Source organism: Carcharhinus amblyrhynchos, chromosome 5, assembly GCF_965287045.1.
Source record: "Carcharhinus amblyrhynchos chromosome 5, sCarAmb.v2.hapA, whole genome shotgun sequence".
Lineage (NCBI taxonomy): Eukaryota > Metazoa > Chordata > Chondrichthyes > Carcharhiniformes > Carcharhinidae > Carcharhinus > Carcharhinus amblyrhynchos.
Window position 1 is genome coordinate 23,170,803 of NC_137328.1, and position 14,854 is coordinate 23,185,656.

Genomic DNA, 14,854 nt, shown 5'->3' on the forward strand with positions numbered 1-14,854 from the left:
TAAAGATTCAAGGCATTTTATTACAAAAACAGCATTTTGACAATGGTCAGTATAAATGCAACAAAATGTATTTCAATTGGAGTGAAGGTGTATGACAATATTTGCATTTTAAAATGATACACAGATACAAACCATTAGAACATGGTCATTAATACAAATGAATAAACTAAAACAGCCTCCATTCCCAAGAGATACTATTGAAAAGTGGCAACTTAATCTTGAGCAAATTAAGCTGATAACAATAGACCTATTATCAGGCAGTATATAAACAATGAAGAACTTGAATTCATATTGTGCCCTTCACACTCTCCCTCTCCAGAGAGCTAGAAATTATGGTACACTTGCACAAAATTCTGGTCCAATCTCATTTGGAATACAGGTTTCAGATCTGGTGAGTGCCCCTCCAAAGGTATGATGGCCTTGGTGAGGGTTCAGCAGAATTATTCTGGAACTAAAAGGGTTAAAATTACAAGGGTGGGCTGCATAGACTTTGTAGTTAAGCACAGAAGATTAAGGGGTAAGCTAACTGAAGTGATTAAAGGATTTAATAGGATAGAGAAATTATTTTTTCTGTGGGGCGGGGTGGGGGGTCCAAAAAGCAGCATAACCTTAAAATTAGCACAAAGCAGTCTCAGTTAACACTTCACCGCACAAAAAATAGTGGAAATCTGGAACATTCACCCAAAAAACTGTTGAAATTAGATCAGTTGAATAATTATAAAAATTGAGATAGATTTTTGTTAGATAAGGATATTAAAATATACAAACTAAGGCGAGTAAACTGAGTTAAGGTAAGGTCAGCCTTGCTCTAATTGTACTGCAGAATAGGCTTTGTCATATGGTCTATGCAGATTCCTAATGATGTCCCACAGGACAAAGGGTTTATAGCATGAATTACTTTTGAAAATTAGTTGTCATTGTAGTATTTGGAAATAAAATAGCCAATTTGCTAGCAGCAAATTGTCCCCAAAACAGCAATGGGATAATGACCATGTGATTTGCTTAAAGTATAAGAATGGCCAGATAATAGGGAGGTTCCTAGCTTTTATTCAAAAGAATGTCATGGGACCTTTCAGGGAAGAAGCAGTTCTCAAATTCAATATCTTATCCAATAGTTGGCATCTTCAACAGTGCAGCACTCGCTCAGTACAGCACCTGTCAGTCTAAATTATGCACTTAAATATCTGGAATGGCATTTGAACCTAGAGCCTCCTCATTTGGAAGGCAAGAATGCTACCACTGAGTGAAAGCCAACATTTACACAGCAGCAGGTTTGTGTACCCAAAGTGCAGTGGCTTTTTGGACAGTTAGTAGGATCTCCACAGTGTGATTTCATATAGGGAGGATGGGAAATAGGAGCGAAGAGCTGGTTGAGCTACCATATCTGAACCAATTTTGTTGACTCTCATTTTACCTTGAATATAGTTTCAAACTTTACCAACAGGATACATTCACTTGAATTATCCTTGCTCATCACATTTGTGCTGGATACCAATCATCTCACTGAACCATATTTGAAGCCTTTATGTATTTAACCTGAGCCATTATGAAATGTAAATAACTAACCCAACAGACTCTGCACAGAGTGGAGTCATTCCTTCCGATGACTATAGTATTAAGTGAAAAAAGCTTCAGCTGAGTAACTACAAATCTTACAGCAGCTTTGAAAAAAAAGGACACTGGATGAAACACTGATCAACTGGCATTCAGCATTAAAGCTTTTCTAATAAGCAAATGTCAATATAATGTCATTTACAGGTGAATTACATCATGTACTTGTGAAACACCATTTTTTATGTATCAAATTTCAGCAGCACAATTTTCTTGTGAGAAGGCTTAAAACATACAAAGAACTACGCCAAGCATGTCAAGATGCAACAATGTGATAGTTGTTCTGTATGTTGAATGATGGAGCAGGCTTGAAGGTCAGAACTGCCTACTTCTGCTCCTAACTCCTACTTTTCTAGGAGACTGTTTTACTGATGTTAGAAAAGCCAACACCTACACAAGTCATTAATACTTTATCTCCTCCTTTCCGCTCTTCCATGGGCTGGGTTTCAATTTTGAACATGATCTGGAAGAAGCTTTTCAAATGGCGCAGAAATTCAATCCTTTAAAAAAAATTACACATTTTCAGGATCTGCAGTCATATTACCGATCACTATTGTGCTCCTGAAATATTTAACAGAGATCACACACAGGACAACTATTTTCTACAACAGAGGAATGTAAAGCTCACAGCATGAAAATTGCCACACCAAATAAGAGAATCAACAGAGGAACAAAGTTCAGCACCAAAACAAAGTATGTACGTTAAATCCCTTCAACTTTTCCACTTATTTTTAAAAATTAGCTTTCCAAATAAATGATTAACTTTGCTTTTGAAAATTGTGTTCCTTCAATTCAGGAGAAGCATCTATCAAAAAGTATAATTTTTTGTTAAATATAGCAATTGGCTATAATCAATCCTCAACTGACAGTACTAAACTAGGCCTCAGTGGCCTGGAAAAACAAAGTCACAATGATCAGCCTAATTTGTGAAATGCATTAATTACAAGGAATGTTCCAATAGTAACAACACATCAAAGCAACAGTTAAGGCAGAAACATACTTCGGTAAAACAAAAATGACACCGCGAAGGAATAGATATCCCACTCTGAACTGATGAATCTGGAACCAAATCATCGGTGTAAGAATAAAGAAAATTTTGCAGTAAATTAGCTATATCATGCAAAAATGAAAAAGGTCCATTTGATCCTTTTAGTGTTGGTTTCAAAATGAGACAGTGGCCCAAATCTAATATTTCTGAGGAATGCAGATGGACTTTATTATTGAAACAGAATGAATTCAGAAATAAAGGACAAAGAAAAAAATCACTAAATTATTGTAACCCATTCTCTCCTGAACTATCCATTACTGCAGGAACTCGCAACTAAGAGTCCAGTTCCCTATGGGTTTGCAAGACATTTTCAAGGGGTCCCCAAAAAAATTAAAGCTGATGTTTTGTATCAGCGATTGGACCTTGAATGTTGCTGCCACCAGGTGACTCTCCTGAGAACTGCAGCTATAAAGTGTCTATAAAGAGTCCCCTAGCGTTCATTGCTCTGAGCAACACAAGAGTACAAAATTGATTCAGTTCGCAGCCTATATGATTAGGTCTGATTACTAAGGGTAATCAGATTTAACTGTCATTCACCATCATCCATTTATATTGTTTCTCAATGTCACACCTGATCATTTCTACCTCTACTGAAAAATGTCCACAGTGGAACATTAGAATTTATAGTCATGGGCTAATGAAAATGCCTTGCACATAATAGTTCAATCTCCCAAGAGGAACAAGAACCTTAAACCCCCAGAGTCCCTTTGAATCAATGTTAAATATATAGGGGTAAATTAGCACAGTTTCATAGAAAGGGTAATAGCAAAATACTGCAGATGCAGAAATCTGAAACAAAAACAGAAAATACTGGAAAATCTCAGCAAGTCTGACAGCAATTGTGGAGAGAATGGAGCTATCATGTCATCCACACACAAAACATTAGCTGAGACCTGCTGAGATTTTCAACATTTTTGGTTTTAGTTCATAGAAAGGGAACATGTTGAAGGAAAGGAAGAACTTAATCCTTCTGGGAACTGTGACACTTAAGAACACCAACAGACTGATTTCAAGCTGCCCATTGAAATGCTGCATCAGCTTTGGGCAGAGCAACTGAAAACATGGTCCCAGTGAATCACTGGCAAGAAGCAGATACAGCTATGGATTCCAAATTCTATCCCTGACAAATATATTCTACTCTACTGGCTACAGAGAGTTTACACACAAGTTGACAGAACCAAAAAGTTATCGGAACTCAAATGTGTTAAAATACCAGGGCCTATTACCAGTTCAGACAACTGGCTGGTTCTCATTGGATCAGACTCCAGGTCATACCGCCAACGGCTGCCATCCCAAATTTCAATGTTTCTTCTCGAGAAGTGGCAACTGCCCTCAGAGTGGGATGTTTAATGGGTAGATGTTTAACGCGTAATTTGTCACTTAAGCTGGCAACAGTTCAGTCAAGACATAGCAATCTGAACAAAACATGCAGTGCAAGAACTTCTATTGCTCTATTTATCAAGTCATGAAACAGACTTTTGAATTTAAAATAAAACATGAACTTGTTTCATGGAGGGAGGACTGGATAAACCCAAACTGGAATATCTGCAAGGAAGAATTAATTCAAAATGGAGCTACCTGATAAACTCCATCCTGTTTAATTCCAATGCCATTTACTAAGATTCACTCACCACCAACTAAAGCATGATGAATGCATATTCACCCACTCAAGTGTTAAATGTATAACTATATTTTATACAGGAAAAAAGTTGCCCCATAGGAGTTCTGGGGATTTTAATAACATGGGAGGAAAGGCTCAAAGAAAAAGGTTAAGAACTCTTTCATTACTGCTACCTTCAGTTTTCTGATCCAAAAGAAAAGGTATTAAAAAACCTGTCACCACCTCCATAATGACCAATGGGGCTCGCAATGAAAGGAACTTAAAGTTTTATATTCCCCAAAAAACAAATTAAAAAAGTATAAACAAAGCAATTATAGCATTTAAAATATTCATTATTTTATAATTATATCACTATCTTCACTATTCTAATCCAGGATTACATTAACGCTGAACTATTTAGTGTCTGAATGCTAAATCAATATTTACAACAATGATGAGTACGAATTCTATCAATGATTAAGCAGAAGTACAAAAGGGGCTTGTACGCAAATGGACTTTTGCTTTTATTTAATTTGGAAATGTCCTGGGATTAAGCCAGTTCACTTTGTTGAGAGAGTCAATCATTTTATTCCATGCTATCACACAAAGATTGCCCCAAAATCAAACTTCAAACACAACGTTCCCATAGTTTCACTAGAGTATGAGGGATCAAAGGGTACTCCAGTATAGAAGGCAGCTAGTCAGCAGATGGGACCTTTGCTGACTTAAAACCTACCCAGTTACCGTAGCCCCTGCTCTTTTCACGCAGCCCTTCCTAATCTTGCCTTTTCAAATATTTACCTAATTCCCTTTTAAAAGTTACCATTAAGTCTGCCTCCACCACCCTTTCAGGCAATACATCAAAGATCACAACAACTTGCTGCAAAAAAAAATCATATCCCTTTAGTACCTTCATCACACAATAAACATCCAACAAAAGTTTTATTTTATGAGCTTTTGCTGGGCTCCTATAACTCTCATCTAGATCTACCAATCAGTTCTGCCCACAACATTCTTACCAATTTGATGCTTCGGCCCATTTCTTCTTGAACCTTCTAATTCTAGCTATGGAGAAATGGGCAGTGCGCTGCCACCCCGAAAGCTTGTGCGTTTACTATCAAATAGATCGGTTGGACTAAAACCTGGTGTTGTCAGACTTTTTACGGTGTTTTCCCATGGTTAAGTCCAGTAGGGTTGGGAGAAGGAGAAGACACACCTTTTTTTTAATGATATCAGATGCCATATTCAGGTAGGTTTTTTTAAGATGCAGTCTTTTAATAAACTAGTGGCAGATGGCCAGGTGGGTAGACGGCAATGGTGAATCTGGTCAGGAGGTCACTCACCTGATGAAGGGACAGAACCCCAAAAGCTAGTGGTGTTTGCTACCAAATAAACCTGTTGGGCTTTAACCTGGTGTTGAGAGACTTCTTACTGTGTTTACCCCAGTCCAACGCCAGCATCTCCACATCAGAAGGTAACTCCTTTGTCAGGTGGTCAGGAGTTGGGGGGCAGGTGCGGCATGTAGTTAGTAAGAATTTTTAGCAGTTGGTAGGCAGGTCTAGGCAAGCAGACTGATAAGGGTGGGGGAAGAGAGAGAGAGAAAATCAAAAGGGGAAAAACAGAAAACAAAGCAACTACACAACAGTGTGCAGTGAGACTCCATAACATGACAAACTTGATCTAGATGGACAGCAATCAATCTGGCTCAAGCTTCTTTCAATTTTATCCAATTCAGCGTTTTATTGCCCTTTCACAGCTTTACTCAAGTCCAATGCAGAATGCATGGCAGTCTGGTAAATCGATGCTTGCCTAATGTTGTTATCTTCAAACTCCACAGATCAACGACAGATGAAGAACATGCCAAGTTCATCAGTCTTGTGATGGCACTGCCACTCTTCAGTTATCACAGTACTGTACCTCTTGAAGAAACAGCACCGGTACCGTGATAACTGAAAAAGGACAGTTCAGATCTCAGATCTCCAGTCAGGGGAACATTTTGAAAAGTATTAAATGCGGCAATTTTAAACCAATAAGTCAACAATTAAAAAAAAGACGTCTGATCTTTTTGTGGCAAGTTCACTTCCACATCACACTTGCACAATGAAAAACTTTCACTTACGTATATAGGGACAGTGGACCAATCTGAACTTTCGAAACATCCTGCTGTCCAAGGGTCATGTATAACAGAGCCAAGCTTTGGTTTATTGAATCTACACAACCACCCTGTACAAACAAAATCAGAAAACAAAGCGTGTTCCAAAAAGCCAACAAACACTGCCTCAGACAGAAAGTCAAAATCATGTGATGCACAAAAATGTTAGGAGAATACATTTCATGGTAAAAATGAAGTGGTTTCCAATGAAACTGCCTTTCCTCCTGGTTCTGTATACTTATAGGTGGTGGCAGCTATTTAATGCAAAAATCCAGGCTGACACTTGTGCAGTAGCTAGGGGAAATCACACTGTCAGAGCTAACTATTTGAAAAAGAACAGGGAGAGCTCATCCTGATACCTACCCAATATTTATCCCTCAATTAGTTTACCAAACAGAATCTGGCATCCAGATTGAGATTAAATTCTGTTAAAAATTTAGAAGGACCATTTAGTCTGTGCTTCAACAGATTGCCTTGACAGAAAAAAATTCAATCAAAACTACTTGCACTTGGTGTAAAACTATTCAGTGAGTGCACAGGGCTAATCAATGCCTCACAACATGAAGCAGCTATTATTTTACTATTTGTTAATCTTGTGAATGCAACTCTTTCCTCTCCAATTGTATATAATCACCAAATAATGCAACAGAGTGATACCATAGTAAATACTTTAAAACCATTCTTTTTTTTTCTTTATTCTGTCATGGGATATGTGCCTCGGTGGCAAGGCCACCCTTGAATTACCCTTGAATTTCTCCTGAACTGAGTGGCTTGCTGGGCCATTTCAGGGGGAAGAGGAGACAATATGGCTGTGGAAATGGTGTTACATATAGGCCAGACCACGTAAGGATGGCAGATTTCCTTCCCTAAAGGACATTGGTGAACCAGATGGGTTTTTCTGACAACTGACGATAGTTGGCAAGTTCACTATTAGAGACTAGCCTTATGTTCCTCATCTATTTATTGCATTTACATTCCATCAGTGGCCATGGTGGGATTTGAGCCCATCTCCAGAGGATTAACTGGAGGTTTCAGGGTTACCAGTCAATTTAATGCATAAAACTGCATTATTCGCAAATAAAACAAATGTTTATAAGTCAGACACTAGAACGACTCATCATCGTCTTATGACAGAAACTGGTCAAATATCACATAAGGGGACCAAAAAGTAACCCAGAAATATCTCAAAAAAAAGGACTTCACATGTGCAGTTTAGCTATAAACTAGCCCAAACCAAAATAGTACACAACAACCAATTTCCCAGTCATTAGAGTACAAGCAAAAGGCACTCAGAACATGCTGTGTCATCTGATCCTTTCTGCAACAACTGGTTCCAGTAAGACAAAATCTGGCATTTGGAACAAAACTCAAATCCCCACTTTTGTGGGTTTGACTGTTGGCATAGGTTTCTGTAATCCAACATTAACATTATTCAACTATGAATTTGTCCCTTGATTTCTTTCCAAATAAGAGGGAATCATTCTTAGACTTAACCACAAATAAAAATCACATGCTAAAAATGGCAATTATGTAGAAAGAAATGTAACGTAATGGCTATGTTACTGAGCTAGTAGTTCAGAGGCCTGGACTGTAAAAAACAAGTTCAAAACCCGCCATGGAAGTTTAACAATTTGAATTCAATTTAGAAATGATCACAAAGTTACTGAATTGTCGTAAAAAAACTGTTGTTCTTTAAGGAAGGAAACCTGCCATTACCCAGTCAAGTCTATGCGTGACTCCAGTCCCAGACTAATATGATGAGCCCTTTGAAGTGATCTAGCAAGTCCCTCAAACCACCACAAACTGCAATGATTTGAAAAGACCTATCACCTTTTCAGGGCAGCTGAGGGTGAGCAACAAATGCTAACTTTGCCAACAATCCACACATCAAGACAAATGGAAAAATAAAGCAACAAACTATGCCTTTCTTTGAAAAGCAGATAAAACTCACTAATCTATGCTATCAAACAAAGCAAATTCAACTTTAACCTGGGAGCAGCATGCTCGATTTGAAAAGCAAAATTAAATAATTATATGTGATCCAAAAGCAAGAGATTTTGCTGCTCTAATGGAGATACTGTTTTCTTCATAAAGGAAATTAACTATTGATATAAATAGCTCCATTATGAATGCATAGTTTTCTAAAATGATTTGGGACTGCTTCTTTAATTAGAGGTAAAATGGAAGAATGAAAAGGATCATGCATGGGTTATCGTTGGTATTTGCTTTGCATCGTGACCGACAAACCCAGGTGGCTTGGTTACCATGAGGACAGGAGGGCCCAGGTTGAGACTAGGAGCAAGGTGCAAAATGTTCACACTGGAAACCAAAAACTGGAGCAGTTGGACTGACATTGGACAGAGTTCTTTTTTTAAGATAAAGCTATGGGAGTCTCTAGACTGTTTCCTATAAAGATTGTGATCCTGCACAAGAGCACGTTCCTCCGGTTTCCTCCCACAGTCCAAAGATGTGCAGGTTAGTTTGAAGTTTGACTGGCCATGGTAAACTGCCCCTTAGTGTCAGATTATTGGGTAAATACCGGGGTGGGGGCGGGGAGAGAATTGTTGTCAGTGCAGGCCCGATGAGCTGAATGGCCTCCTTCTGCACTGTAGGGATTCTATGAATCTACGAATTGGCCAAACGGCTTTCCTTATAGAGTCTACCTCCCCTGACAGCTTAACACTCAGCACCACCACTGCTAATCCGAGAACGTATAAACCCATAAATGGGAATAAACTGAAAAGCAGGATCAGGGTTCCAGACATTATGGACCACAGAAAAGATAGAGGATTTCACTGACCAAAATTTGCATGAACTCAAAGTATTTTCATTAATTATCCTTGACACATGATCTGTGGCTTTTTAAACACTGTTTGTGAAGCAGCGTGCATGGGAGATTCATGCAGCTGTTAAGATATTGCTCTTCAAGACCAGATTAAACTGTTAATAAATCAGACATGGACTTGCAGAAACAACGGATGCTGTGTTTTGAGAGGCGACTGCCCACCCTCAGTCAGTATCTGAGGAACAAACCTATCTCCTGTCTTTTGGAGGCTGAGAGGCAGTAATGGTGTCACAGTTAATGTGCGACTCAGAGATATCACAGCTAGATTACAGAGAGCCCTTTCTAATTGCAAGCTCTGACCAGTCAAGAGAAATTAAAATTCCCTCCAGTTACCCTCCACTGACCCATCTGATGTGAACCGGAGCGAGTGATCAAATATGGAGTGGTGAAGCCCTGGATCTTCTGGACATCATCCCCTGATTCCCGCCCACCCTCCCCAAAACACCCTGAAACAACAGACGGAAAATATTTCAACTGTATGCTGCAAACTTCACTAGTAAGACCATAACCACAGCAAATGTGATGTTTATAAACAATCAGTTCAGCTGAAAAAAGTTGATGAGTCATGGAATTATTTGTCGTAATGAAGTGTGTTGTGTTACCAAAAAGGTTGGGATCCACTGGCTTAGATATTAGTTGCCTTCCGGGAAATATTTAGTCAATATTGCTTTAAATTCATTTCTTATGCTAAAGATCTTAAAACTTAAAATCTTGTCATGTAAATTGGTTACTGGGAATTCAAATAATTTCTGTGCAGAGCCTAACAATCCAGTACAACAGCTCTGAATTTCCTACCATCAAGACTACAAAATAGTTCAGCAAATGCTCACTCTGTAAACTTCTTCTAAAAGCAGCTTGGCACAATTCCGGCCAAGGTCTTCTGGTAGGACTGGTGACCCTTGACCTTGAGGGTTTGAAGCTAGCTCAGCACTGAGAAATGTCCCATTTGTTGTTTCTGCAACTAAAGACAGGCCAAAGCCTGGAGACCTAAAACATAAAAGCAGGTAGTTAAAAAAAAACACTTGCACCTGAGTCAGAGGTTTTAAATCTCACTCTCTCACTACAGTGTTATGGAATTTCTCCCAGAATATGTCACAGCGCAAAAATGAAACTGAACTCTGAGGAGCCCTTGACTTCTCACTAGACTGGGTAATCATTCATATACTGTCATTTTGAAATTTAGTCAAAAAACATATAACGCGTGGACATATTGTTCTCAAATGATTTAACACTGTCACTTACTGAATTAAGTATTAATCTTGCATTGCAGTGTGTGTTGTTCTTCTCGGTCTCCAGTTCAACTCAGAGACATGCATAATAAGAACTAGGAGCAGACCATCTAGCCCCCTGAGCCTGCTCCGCCATTCAATAAGATCATGGCTGATCTTTTCGGGGACTCAGCTCCGCTTACCCGCCCATTTATCATAACTCAATTCTTCTACTGTTCAAAAATTTATTTATCCTTGCCTTAAAACATTCAGTGAGGTAGCCTCAACTGCTTCAATGGACAGGGAATTCTGCAGATTCACAACCCTGCGTGTGAAGAAGTTCCTCCTCAATTCAGACCTAAATCTGCTCCCCCTTATTTTGAGGCCAGCCATGCCCCCTTGTTTTAATTTCACCCACCAACGGAAACAACTTCCCTGCTTCTATCTTAGATATTCTCTTCATAATCTTATATGTTTTTATAATGGTGAGCACATCACTGCATGACAGCGTCCAAGACTCCAATCAGACTTTATAATGATCAGGAACATCCATTCTAATCTGTACCACCTCCTACATTATAAATACAGTTGATATGATGGGGTATATTTTGCTTTATTCAAATCCAAAGATTCTATCAAACAATAAGGCATTGAAGATCATGGACCAAGTGCGAGGAAATGTGATCTGTTAGGTGCTTTTGTCTTGGACTCAATGGGCCAAAATGCTCTTTTCTGTACTGCAGACCTCTATGACTCTCTTTAGCTACATTAGATAATGAAAACCTTGCACAGCAATCATTCTGACAAGTGATTTACATTCAGCAGTTCCAGGGCTTGAATCCCAACATAAACACTTCAGACAATCAGCAGCTCTGGGCCAAGTAAGCTGACAGAAGGTTTTATGGTCCCAAAGTATTGCTTTTAAATGGAGAATATATATATGAACATATGAAGTAGGAACAAGGGTCAGCTCCTCAAGCCTGCGCCACTATTTGAGATAATCAACACTGATGTGATTGTGGCTTCAAGTGAACTTTCTTGTCCACTCCTTAGAACCTTTGCCTCCCTTGTCAATCAAGAATCTATCTAACTCAGCCTTAAAAATAATCATGACCCTGCCTCCACTGCTCTCCTAAAAAGAGAATGCCAAGACTAATGACAGTTAGAAAAAAAATTCTCCTGATCTCCATCTTAAATGGAAGATCCCTAGTTCTAGTCTACCCCATAAGGAGAAACATTGCCTCAGCATTCAGCCTGTCAAGTCTGTTCAGGATCTCACATTTCAATAAGCTCACCTTTCTTTCTTTTAAACTGCAATGAATACTAGCCCAACCTGTCCAAGCATTCCTCATAAGAAAGCCTCTTCATCCTAATCTTATTGGTGAAACTTTTCTGAACCACTTCTAATGCAATTACATCCTTTCTGAAGTAGAGGCGCCAAAACTGTACTGCATTCCAGATGCAGTCTTGCCAATGCCCTGACCAACTGTAGCAAAACTTCCCTAGTTTTATATTCCTCATATAATAAATAACAACATCCATTTACCTTCCTAATCATTTGCTGTACCAGCATACTAACTTTGTGATGTGTGTGCCAGGTCATATCTGATTCTGCAATCTCTTTCTATTTAAAGAATATGCTACTTTTCTGATCCTCCTGCCAAAGTGGACAAGTTCGCATTTTCCCATATTATACTCCATCTATCATTTTTATCCACTCATTTAACCTATCAACATCCCTTTGCAGACTCAATTGGCAACCCACAGTATTAAACTACATTCACAGAGCTGCAACGTGAAGGAACAGTGAATCAAAACAAGTTATTTGGAAAATTGTTTGCTTGAAGTTTCAACTGTACGTCTGGTGGTTGTTAAGCAGAACATTTTTTCTGGCTTTCTACCATGCACTACATTTCAAAGAAATCTTGAAACATTCTCTACCATCTTTTTCAAACTTAAATTTAAGACAGGATCGCCGGTTGTCCAAAGCAAACTCACTTTCCAGAACTTGCTCCCTTCGTATGATCAGTATAGATGTAAATATCTGGTATGAACTTGTTTAAAATACTTCTGGCTGAATCAACAATCCTGTTGCCTATCCGTGGAGACACCCTGGCAGAATATCTGCAGTTCTCAGTGAAGGAAAATCATAAAACAGCAGATAGGTAACAGAACAGCAACCCATAAAACAACATTTTTTTAAAACACAAGTCTTCATCCATTTTGCACAAATAAAGCTTCAACAGTGCTTGCAACATAATGCACAATTCTATCACTAGGCTGTAGGTAAACAATCTCATGTATAAATATGTTGTACAATGGCAAGCTTCCTCGTCCTAGCCCTCCCTTTTTATCTTTCCTTCCTGCTTTGGGTTCCATGGACTGTTACAAAACAGGCAATCACAACTCTACCAATATGCTGTACAGTGCACAATGGAGAGGTTTCAGGGGCTAAGTTACCCTACTCTGGAGACAGCACACAACTTTAGTCTCCCTTCCCACCAGGGATTACACAGCAAAGCAAGGAATGCACAAGGGTTTTTTTTTTAAATACAGGAAGGAGAATCTGGTATTAATACATTTTAATTTCTACCATGATTTTGGCAATTTCAACAGAACTGTTTGCAGAGTGCCATAAATTTCACATAAGTGGCCAAGAAAAAGCTTGAGAATTTCATAGAAACTTAATAATTATTTCAGCTTCTGCCATTCGGTGCTGGATGGTGTCAGCTTTTACTCAATGGCAGAACCTCATCCCTGAGCTAAAGGTTATGGGGCTAAGCTGTAGTCCAGAGATTTCAGCATATAACACAGGCTGATAATCCAGTGTGCAGTACCTGGGATCCGTGCGCTTTTGGAGACGTCATCTTTCAAATCAGACGTTTATACAAACGTCTAAGGATAATCAAACATAGATGACAAGCTGCAGAATTCTCTCTAGTGTTCTGGTTAACAGTTATAGACTTAACTAACATAATTAAAAGAACATTTATTTATTTACTAAACCGCTGTCTGAGAGCTTGTTATATGCAGATTGTTGGCCGTATTTATCTAAATTACTATGTTCTGCAAAGTTTGGAAAGACAAAGTACTTCCCTCCTCTTCCCAACCCAAAGTGTCTGCTCCACCTGTCCAAATGTTACTCTCACGTATGACAATACTGTGCCTTTAAGAAATGTACATGTGCCGTGTTTCTCATTTTATACTGCAGCTCTGATTACATTGCCAGTTGTCTGCAGTTGGCAGAAGAATATTTGCTCCTAGTTACTGGGGTGTTTGTTTTCATCTGAGTTAATGTAGTTTTACTTTTTTTTGGATTGCCCCCTCAGATTTCAGTCGAGTGTAAGTAGGTTAATTGACATGTCATGCCATGTGCTAATGGGAGGCCTAGAGAGACAAGCAGGCAGATGTTTGAATTTGAAAGGAGCAGCTCGTTTTCTTTCTCTATGGAGTTCTGCTGTTTGAAAACAGGTCTTTTCCTGGAGGTTGCTGTCTTAGTGTCAGAAGACTGGTGTCTTTGTGTACCTCTATCCAGAATGTTAGAAGGCTAGTAACCCGATTAAGCCTGTGTATTTTTGCTGATTCTGAAGAGTTTGTATCCATGGAGAATATTGCTTAAATTGGAACGAAAAGAGATTGCTAGCAATTAAGAATTATACCACGTCATGTGTAAGCATTTCAATTAATAAAAGTTATGCTAATTCTTTTTGCTCTAGTCAAACTGTATTGTTAAATAAAGTTTGTTTTTATTAAAACTTCTTAGTGGGTCAATAGAAACACACCTGGAATGAAATATCTTATCCTCGCACCAAAGCCAAAATCAAGAATAGCTGGGGGATTAGCCTAACTTCATGACATACTTTGGAGTTTCTAATCTGGTCCCCAACATCTTGCCGCTGCACATTTAAAATATCATAATTCATACAGTCCAAAACAACTTCATGTACCAAGGTGTTACAATAAAATACAGTATTTAATTCCCAAATTGGGAAAAGACCCTTGAATAACTAATTTTGTCTTCTCCTCCTCTACCAAACTGTCTGCTTCTATAAAGCACTACTCACAAAGAAAGAGGACAAAATAAAGTTTTAACAAACAGGATGAACTGCATGTACAGAACTAAGTACATTCAGAAGGATACGCTACACCTCTGATCCGCTTGATTTTGCCTGGATCAGTTAACTGGATAGGCTTTAAAAACCTTTGCACTGGGCATGAGAAGACCACCTCACCGCCACCCCCAGGGGCCATGCCTCTTCGCACCACCTATCAAAGCAAGCACAAAACTTGCATTTTAATTGCAACAAACCAAGATAACACCATGGTAACAGTCTTAATTTCCATATTCTGGATCACTGACAAATTAAATAAGGCTGTCATCACGTTAAAA

The 14,854-nt window shown here is 38.8% G+C and overlaps 1 protein-coding gene across 1 annotated transcript in view; it reads right to left on the bottom strand.

Moving 5' to 3' along the window:
• rcl1 (RNA terminal phosphate cyclase-like 1) overlaps positions 1 to 14,854 on the bottom strand; it is a 34,059-nt gene continuing 19,205 nt past the window's right edge. The window contains exons 5-9 of the mRNA XM_080188541.1: positions 14,606 to 14,730; positions 12,463 to 12,588; positions 10,087 to 10,243; positions 6,379 to 6,482; positions 1 to 2,111 (exon numbers count right to left, since the gene is read on the bottom strand). Coding sequence (XP_080044667.1) covers positions 1,964 to 2,111; positions 6,379 to 6,482; positions 10,087 to 10,243; positions 12,463 to 12,588; positions 14,606 to 14,730 — 660 coding nt within the window. The 3' untranslated portion in view covers positions 1 to 1,963. The remainder of the gene's footprint in view (positions 2,112 to 6,378; positions 6,483 to 10,086; positions 10,244 to 12,462; positions 12,589 to 14,605; positions 14,731 to 14,854) is intronic.